The sequence below is a fragment of the Rana temporaria genome, chromosome 5 (genome assembly GCF_905171775.1).
Source record: "Rana temporaria chromosome 5, aRanTem1.1, whole genome shotgun sequence".
Lineage (NCBI taxonomy): Eukaryota > Metazoa > Chordata > Amphibia > Anura > Ranidae > Rana > Rana temporaria.
In genome coordinates, this window is record NC_053493.1 from 278,816 (window position 1) to 288,454 (window position 9,639).

General features: G+C 45.0%; 1 protein-coding gene across 2 annotated transcripts in view; it reads left to right on the top strand.

The window, feature by feature from the left end:
• LOC120939731 (F-box/LRR-repeat protein 6-like) overlaps nt 1-7,845 on the top strand; it is a 33,161-nt gene extending 25,316 nt beyond the window's left edge. For both annotated transcript variants that reach the window (XM_040352059.1, XM_040352058.1), the window contains exons 8-10: nt 1,369-1,597; nt 6,982-7,243; nt 7,335-7,845. In XM_040352059.1, coding sequence (XP_040207993.1) covers nt 1,369-1,597; nt 6,982-7,243; nt 7,335-7,491 — 648 coding nt within the window. In that variant the 3' untranslated portion in view covers nt 7,492-7,845. The remainder of the gene's footprint in view (nt 1-1,368; nt 1,598-6,981; nt 7,244-7,334) is intronic.
• Nucleotides 7,846-9,639: the final 1,794 nt, after the last annotated feature.

Consider the following 9,639-nt stretch of genomic DNA (forward strand, 5'->3'; position numbering starts at 1 on the left):
CCAGAACACCAAGATCTGGGAGGAAGGAAGAGGGCTCCAGAACACCAAGATCTGGGAGGGAGAAAGAATGCACCAGAACACCAAGATCTGGGTGGGAGGAAGAGCGCTCCAGAACACCAAAATCTGGGTGGAAGGAAGAGGGCTCCAGAACACCAAGATCTGGGTGGGAGGAAGAGGGCTCCAGAACACCAAGATCTGGGAGGAAGGAAGAGGGCTCCAGAACACCAAGATCTGGGTGGAAGGAAGAGGGCTCCAGAACACCAAGATCTGGGTGGAAGGAAGAGGGTTCCAGAACACCAAGATCTGGGTGGAAGGAAGAGGGTTCCAGAACACCAAGATCTGGGTAGAAGGAAGAGGGTTCCAGAACACCAAGATCTGGGAGGAAGGAAGAGGGCTCCAGAACACCAAGATCTGGGAGGAAGGAAGAGGGCTCCAGAACACCAAGATCTGGGTGAAAGGAAGAGGGCTCCAGAACACCAAGATCTGGGTGGAAGGAAGAGGGCTCGAGAACACCAAGATTTGGGTTTTGGAAGGAAGAGGGCTCGAGAACACCAAGATCTGGGTGGGAGGAAGAGGGCTCCAGAACACCAAGATCTGGGAGGAAGGAAGAGGGCTCCAGAACACCAAGATCTGGGAGGAAGGAAGAGGGCTCCAGAACACCAAGATCTGGGAGGGAGGAAGAGGGCTCCAGAACACCAAGATCTGGGAGGAAGGAAGAGGGCTCCAGAACACCAAGATCTGGGAGGGAGGAAGAGGGCTCCAGAACACCAAGATCTGGGAGGTAGGAAGAGGGCTCCAGAACACCAAGATCTGGGTGGAAGGAAGAGGGCTCCAGAACACCAAGATCTGGGTGGAAGGAAGAGGGCTCCAGAACACCTAGATCTGGGAGGGAGGAAGAGGGCTCCAGAACACCAAGATCTGGGTGGAAGGAAGAGGGCTCCAGAACACCAAGATCTGGGTGGAAGGAAGAGGGCTCCAGAACACCAAGATCTGGGAGGAAGGAAGAGGAGAATCCTTTTCATTCGGAGCCGTTTCTGAAGTAAAAGCCTGCGTGGCAGCAAAGTGTTTTTTAACTTGAAATTCAAATCTATGAAAAGATCTTCTGAAATAGAGCTCTGTAGAAGAGAAGCTGCGGCTCTGGGATTCCAAAGCTCTGTCATGCGACCAAATGCTTTTTGCTGAAATGAGGGATCATCCACTTTTTCAGCTGATCAGGGTCCAAGGACGCCATTACAGTGAGAGATCAACTCTGTTATATGCAATGTGTTCAGATGTCTTGTGTAGGTGACAGGTCCTCTTTATAGTTCATGCTGTTGGGATGGTCATATGATGAGCTTACTTCTCAGGTTCCTCTGTTCTCCATTGCAGGTACTGAGACTGGTAAACATCCCGTGGCAGGCCAAACCCCAACCTAAAATCGCCACTAGTACCCCCGGTTTTCCTGAGCTGCAGGAACTCATCGCCAGCTTCTTCTACTCCTCCGTCAACGATGCCGCCTTCCAGAGGTTGCTGAAAAATTCCAGGAAGCTGCGAGTTCTAGACCTGCGGGGATGTTACAAGATCTCGCCGCAGGGATTGTCGGCGCTCCCATGTACTGGTCAGTATCTGAGCACACCCCCCCCCCTATTCCTGGTGTGAGGGTCCTCCTGAGAACTGCATAGGAGGCAAAGGGGATTTTTTGGGGGTAAGAATTGGGCCTCCTCCCCCAGGGCCCCGTGGTCACACTGCTGGCACAGTCTGCTTGTCCCTGGACTTGTAGGTCTGTCTGTGGCACCTCAATTTGCTGGCTCCTTGAGGTTTGTTAAAGAGAACCACGTCCCTTCCAGTTTATTTAACCACTTAAGGACCGCCGCACGACGATATACGTCGACAGAATGGCACGGCTGGGCACAAGGGCGTACAGGTACGTCCCCTTTAAGAACCCAGCCGTGGGTTGCGAGCGCGCCGGCAGTGACACATTAGCGACCCGGTCCGAAGCTCCGGGACCCGTGGACCCAATCGCCGTCGGTATCCAGCGATCGGGTCACAGGAGCTGAAGAACGGGGAGAGGTGAGTGTAAACAAACCTCCATTCTTCTCTGTGGCTTGTCATTGATCGTCTGCTCCCTGTCATAGGGAACGACGATCAGTGACGTCACACGTCCAGCCCCGCCCCCCTACAGTAAGAATCACAGAATAGGACACACTTAACCCCTTTAGCGCCCCCTAGTGGTTAACCCCTTCACTGTCACTGTCATTTTCACAGTAATCAGTGCATTTTTATAGCACTTTTCGCTGTGAAAATGACAATGGTGCCAAAAATGTGTCAAAAGTGTCCGATGTGTCCGCCGTAATGTCGCAGTCACGAAAAAAAAAATCGCAGATCGCCGCCATTAGTAGTAAAAAAAAAAAAAGTTAGTAATAAAAATGCCATAAAACTATCCCCTATTTTGTAGACGCTATAACTTTTGCGCAAACCAATCAATAAACGCTTATTATAAAGTGGGAAAATCTTCTGCGCTAGCCAAGTGAATATAGGGAAAACTATATAAAATAGGAAATAATGCAAAAGTGCAAATATAATGAGACTGCTGCTCAAATCTAAAAGTGTACAAATCGCTATTAATGTGGAAATAAAATAAAAGGTTGATGAGCGCTATCTCAGGCACATCTAATGTGAATGAATGAATAAGTGTATGGGTCCCTTTAAGTATGTCCACAATGAAGAACAATGTGAGTGAATAACTATTGCTGTGATAGTGATATATAATCAACAATCACAACAATCATACAATATGCGTGCAAACAAAACAGCGTGACCGTGTCAGTGAAAATAAAATAACAAATATTGATACATAAAATAAAGCTGGTAGCTAATGTATAAATCACTTTATGCATCAGCCACCAGCTTTATATTATGTATTTTGCTCATATACAGTGATGAAAATAAGTATTTGAACCCCCTGCTATTTTGCAAGTTCTCCCACTTGGAAATCATGGAGGGGTGTGAAATTGTCATTGTAGGTGCATGTCCACTGTGAGAGACATAATCAGAAATCACAATGTATGATAACTATTTATTTGTATGATACAGCTGCAAATAAGTATTTGAACACCTGAGAAAATCAATGTTAATATTTGGTACAGTCGCCTTTGTTTGCAATTACAGAGGTCAAACGTTTCTTGTAGTTTGTCACCAGCTTTGCACACACTGGAGGAGGGATTTTGGCGCACTCCTCCACACAGATCTTCTCTACATCAGTCAGGTTTCTGGGCTGTCGCTGAGAAACACGGAGTTTGAGCTCCCTCCAAAGATTCTCTATTGGGTTTAGGTCTGGAGACCTTGATATGCTTCTTACAGAGCCACTCCTTGGTTATCCTGGCTGTGTGCTTTGGGTCATTGTCATGTTGGAAGACCCAGCCTCGACCCATCTTCAAAGCTCTAACTGAGGGAAGGAGGTTGTTGCCCAAAATCTCGCAATACATGGCCCCGGTCATTCTCTCCTTAATACAGTGCAGTCGCCCTGTCCCATGTGCAGAAAAACACCCCCAAAGCATGATGCTACCACCCCCATGCTTCACAGTAGGGATAGTGTTCTTGGGATGGTACTCATCATCATTCTTCCTCCAAACACGGTTAGTGGAATTATGACCAAAAAGTTCTATTTTGGTCTCATCTGACCACATGACTTTCTCCCATGACTCCTCTGGATCATCCAAATGGTCATTGGCAAACTTAAGACGGGCCTTGACATGTGCTGGTTTAAGCAGGGGAACCTTCCGTGCCATGCATGATTTCAAACCATGACTTCTTAGTGTATTACCAACAGTAACCTTGGAAACGGTGGTCCCAGCTCTTTTCAGGTCATTGACCAGCTCCTCCCGTGTAGTCCTGGGCTGATTTCTCACCTTTCTTAGGATCATTGAGACCCCACGAGGTGAGATTTTGCATGGAGCCCCAGTCCGAGGGAGATTGACAGTCATGTTTAGCTTCTTCCATTTTCTAATGATTGCTCCAACAGTGGACCTTTTTTCACCAATTTCCCCGTAGCCCTTTCCAGCCTTGTGGAGGTGTACAATTTTGTCTCTAGTGTCTTTGGACAGCTCTTTGGTCTTGGCCATGTTAGTAGTTGGATTCTTACTGATTGTATGGGGTGGACAGGTGTCTTTATGCAGCTAATGACCTCAAACAGGTGCATCTAATTTAGGAGAATAAATGGAGTGGAGGTGGACATTTTAAAGGCAGACTAACAGGTCTTTGAGGGTCAGAATTCTAGCTGATAGACAGGTGTTCAAATACTTATTTGCAGCTGTATCATACAAATAAATAGTTATCATACATTGTGATTTCTGGATTATGTCTCTCACAGTGGACATGCACCTACGCTGACAATTTCAGAACCCTCCATGATTTCCAAGTGGGAGAACTTGCAAAATAGCAGGGTGTTCAAATACTTATTTTCCTCACTGTATAAGCAGCTGTCATTTTCTCTTCAATATTATGGGGCAGATCCACGTACCTGCGCGCAATAATACGCCGGGCGCAGCGTATCTAAGATACACTACGCCGCCGTAACTTTTTTTTTTTTTCGAATCCTCAAAGAATTCGCGGCGTAGTGTATCTTTTGGCGGCGTAATGGCGCGCCATTCAAATCTCTGTGATGGGGGCGTGTTTTATGTTAATACGTCGTGACTCGACGTAAACAATGTTTTTTTTAAACTGCGCATGCGCCGTCCGTGGGGGTATCCCAGTGCGCATGCTCAAAATTATCCCAGAACAAGCCAATGCTTCTGACGGTGACGTCATTCTACGCAAATCCCTATTCGCAAACGACGTAAACATTTTAAATTTCTACGCGTGGAAGGACGGCCATACTTAACATTGAGTACGCCTCATAACAGCAGCTTTAACTATACGCCGGAAAAAGCCGAACGCAAACGACGTAAAAAAATGCGCCGGGCGTTCGTGGATTGCCGTAACTAGCTAATTTGCATACTCGACGTGGATTTTGACGGAAACGCCACCTAGCGGCCGCCGAAAAATTGCAGCTTAGATCTGACGGCGTACTAAGACGTACGCCTGTCGGATCGACCCGAGATGCCGTCGTATCTTGTTTTGTGGATACAAAACAAAGATACGACGCGGGAAATTTAAAATTACGCCGGCGTATCAAGAGATACGCCGACGTAATTCTTTTGTGGATCTGCCCCTATTTCTTTTTCTTTTATTTTCACTGACACAGTCACGCAGTCACGGTCGCGCTGTTTTGTTTGCACTCATATTGTGTGATTGTTGATTATATATCACTATCACAGCAATAGTTATTCACTCACATTGTTATTCATCGTGAACGTACTTAAAGGGACCCATACACTTATTCATTCACATTAGATGTGCTTGAGATAGCGCTCATCAACCTTTTATTTTAACCACTTCAATACCGGCCCATAGTCATATGACGTCCACAGAGGGGATCTCCCATCCTGGGTGGATGTCATAAGACGTCCTGGACTTTGTGGGGGGATATCTCAATGATGCCCGCCATCCGGTGCTTCTCCGGGCTCTCCTGTGCCATCGGGGGCCCAGAGAAAGAATCGTTCAGGGCTGGCAGGAAGCATAGATGGTCACCAGTCATCTCTATGACCGTCGGAGGACCCGGGCGCGCTGTGATGACGTCACGCCCGGGTCCCCGTAAGTAAACAAAGCCGCGATTGCGGCTACTAAGCAACAGTAATCATGAGATCGGTGAATTTTTTTTTTTCACCGATCTCATGCTTTCCAGCCTGGAGGAGAGATGTGGGGGGAGGGGATGGTCTCATTGACCCCGCATAAAGAGTACCGGTCACACACATTCCTATTACAAGGGATGTTTACATTCCTTGTAATAGGAATAAAAGTGATAATAAAAAAAAAAAAAAAGTGTAAAAAAATAAATATGTACAAAAAAAAATAATAAAACGCCCCTGTCCCCGGTAGCTCGCGCGCAGAAGAAAACGGACACGCAAGTCCCGCCGACATATGTAAATGCCGTTTAAACCACACATGTGAGGTATCGCCGCGTGCGTTAGAGCGCCAGCAACAATTCTAGCCCTAGACCTCCTCTGTAAATCTAAACTGGTAACCTGTAAACATTTTCAAAGCGAGATTTTTAAGTACCGAAGTTTGGCACCATTCCATGAGTGTGCGCAATTTTAAAGCGTGACGTGTTAGATTATGTTACACCGAGTAAATAGATACCTTTCATATTTTACAAGAAAATTGGGCTAACTTTACTGTTTTGTTATTTTTTTTTTAATTCATGAAACAATTTTTTTCCAAAAAAAAAAGCGTTTGAAAAATGATTGCGCAAATACCGTGCAAGATAAAACGTTGCAATGACCTTCCTTTTATTCCCTAGGGTGTCTGCTAAAAAATGTAATGTTTGGGGGTTCTGCGTAATTTTCTAGCAAAAAAATGATGATTTGTACATGTAGGAGAGAAGTGGCAGAATAGGCCCGGTATGGAGGTGGTTAATAAACGCTTATTGCGATTTTCTTTTTTTTTTTTCTACCAAAAATAGGTAGAAGAATACGTATCGGCCTAAACTGAGGAAAAAAAAGAATGTTTTATATATTTTTGGGGGATATTTATTATAGAAAAAAGTAGAAAATATTGCATTTTTTTCAAAATTGTCGCTCTATTTTTGTTTATAGCGCAAAAAAATAAAACCGCAGAGGTGATCAAATACCACCAAAATAAATCTCTATTTGTGGGGAAAAAAGGACGCCAATTTTGTTTGGGAGCCACGTCGCACTCGCAATTGTCAGTTAAAGCGACGCAGTGCCGAATCGCAAAAACTGTCCGGGTCCTTTAGCTGCCTAAAGGTCCGGTTCTTAAGTGGTTAATATGCACCTTTTAAAATCCCATAAACCTCCTATCTACCTGTGTACTATGATCTCCTCTGACACTGTATGGAGCCTTCAGTTGGGTTCTCTGGGTCTGATCTTTGCTTGTCTTTGTCAGATGTGGAGCGCCTCTTCCTGGGCTTGTACTGCAGCTCTATGGTGTCCTCATCGATCGTTTCGGGGTCCCATCTGCTGACCCATAAATGGCGGCACAGCCTGCAGGAACTGGACCTGACGGGTCATGGATACCTAGAGGAGGATCTGGCGGAGGCCTTGCATAATCTCTGCAAAGGAAGCGGCGGAGCCAACGACGCCCTCAGAAATGACACCCTCCAATCCCTGAACCTTTCGGGAACGAGAGCCACGCCCCACGCTGTCAGGTGATCATTCCGCAATATAGATATTTGTAGTGATATTCTGCCCCCCACCCCTGCGGAGTACTGACCCCCCCCCCCCTCCTTCTCTCTACAGAGATGTCCTCCTCAGCTGCCGGTCCCTCACCCACCTGGACCTGTCCTCCTGCCGAAACGTTCCCCGAGGACTGGATCGGGTTTACCACGGCAGAGAAGACATTGAGGGGTGTCTAACGGACCTGACCCAAAAACTTCAGGAGGCGGAAGAGCAGTGACACCCCCACGCGCGCCATGGACTCCGTCCATTGAACAAAACCATCCAGGGGATCTCCTGTGCTCCATTTTTGGAATTCGTCGTAGAAGTGATCCGAAGGGTCTGAGGTTTTGGAGGAACTACCAAAAACATTGACGGGAAGGAAATGTTATTGTGGTGCTAAGCCAAATGGAGTCCTGCAGGATACAGTACTTGGGTCCTATCCCCCGAAAGGGTTAAATATATAGTATTTGACTTGAATTGTTTTAGCAGTAATTCCGGGAAGCCCCGCCCCCCCCCTTAGGCTTGTTTGTTCCCTTGGGTTTGTTTTTCCCTATGTTCCTAGGTCATATCGAATAAATTAGACAATGTTTAAGTGTTTGTTTTTTTATTTATTTTGTATATTGGATAAAATAACTATACAGCCCTCCTCCGGTGTATATACTCCCCCCCCCCTTTTTTTTTCCTCTACCCCCCTCCTTTTATATATAAATAAAAAAATGAATTGTATCCTTTTTGTTTTTTTGTATCTTTTTGTTTTATTTCTTTCATAATTTTTTTTACATATTTTTTAAGATAAGTGAGATTTGATTTTGAATTTATTGCCTGTTGATTTCCACGCACATACAGTATATTTTATATGGATTTTTATGGTAGTAATGATTGTAGTTGCGCATTGTGATATCAACCGTCCCGAGCAGATCTACTGCGGCAGGGTGGCCCTTCAAAGAAAGAGATGGATTTTGGGCCCCCCTATGCATCTAGGTTGTGAAAAAGTTTCACACGTGTGGTATCCCCATATTTGGGAGGAGTAGCAGAATGTGTTTTGGGGTGTAATTCTAAGTGTGCCCTTGATGTATTTGAGAAATATTTTATTATTATTATTATTATTAAAAGCCCAAACATGCTTCTTGGATTTTGAGCCCCAACTTTGTGTATTTTCCAAAAACTTGTGGCTAACAAATTGTCTAAAAAGGCCTTTCCATCCCTCTTAGAAAATACATTGGGGTGGTTACTCTCCAAAATGTGGTCATTTTGTTGGTGTTTTCCACTGTCCTGGTGCTCGAGGGCCTCCAAAAATTTGATAGGTAATCAGGAAATTAGATGCGTACTTTATGCTCCTTAAAAGCCCAAAGGCGCTCCCTGGATTTTGGGCCCCTCTATGCATCTAGGTTGTGAAAAAGTTTCACATGTGTGGTATCCCCATACTCGGGAACAGTAGTAGAATGTGTTTTGGGGTGTAATTCTAAGTGTGCCCTTGATGTATTTGACAAATATTTTCTTATTATTATGAAAAGCCCAAAGGTGCTCCTTGGATTTTGGGCCCCTCTATGTGGCTGGGCTGTTAAAAAGTCTCACACGTGGTATCCCCATACTTGGGAGGAGCAGAATGTGTTTTGGGGTGCAATTGTAAGTACGCCCATGATGTGTGTGAGAAATATCTTATATGACAACTTTTGTTTTAAAATAAATATAACAATTCATGTTCTTTCTGCATTTACCAAAACTTGTAGCGAAAAAATGACCTGTTCAAAAGACCCACCATGCCTTTCAGAAAATATCTTGGGGTGGTTCCTTTCCAAAATAAGGTCATTTTGTGGTTGTTTCCACTGTCCAGGTGCTCAATTGATGCTCCCAAATGTGCTCCTTGGATTTTGGGCCCCACTATGCATCTGGGCCCCTCTTGTAAAAAAAAAGTCACATGTGTGGTATCCCCATACTCAGGAAGAGTAGCAGAATGTGTTTCGGGGTGTAATTTTAAGCACACCCATGCTGTGTGTGAGATGTATCTTAAAATTTACAACTTTGTGTAAAAAAATAATTTATCATTTTTATTCTGCTTTTTCCAAAAACATGTGGCAAACAAATTAAGTCTATAAAAGCCTCTCCATCCCTCCTTTATATTGAGTTGTTCACTCGCCAAAATGTGGTCATTTTGTGGGTGTTTTCACTGCCCTGGTGCTCCAGGGCCTCCAAAAGTGTGATAGGTAATCAGGAAGTTAGATGTGTAATTTTTATGCTTCTGGAAAGCCGAAAGGCGCTCCTTGGATTTTGGGCCCCTCTATGCATCTAGGCTGTGAAAAAGTCACACATGTGGTATGCCAATACTTGGGAGGAGGAGCAGAATGTGTTTTGGGAGATGTGTAATTGTAAGTTCGCCCATGCTGTG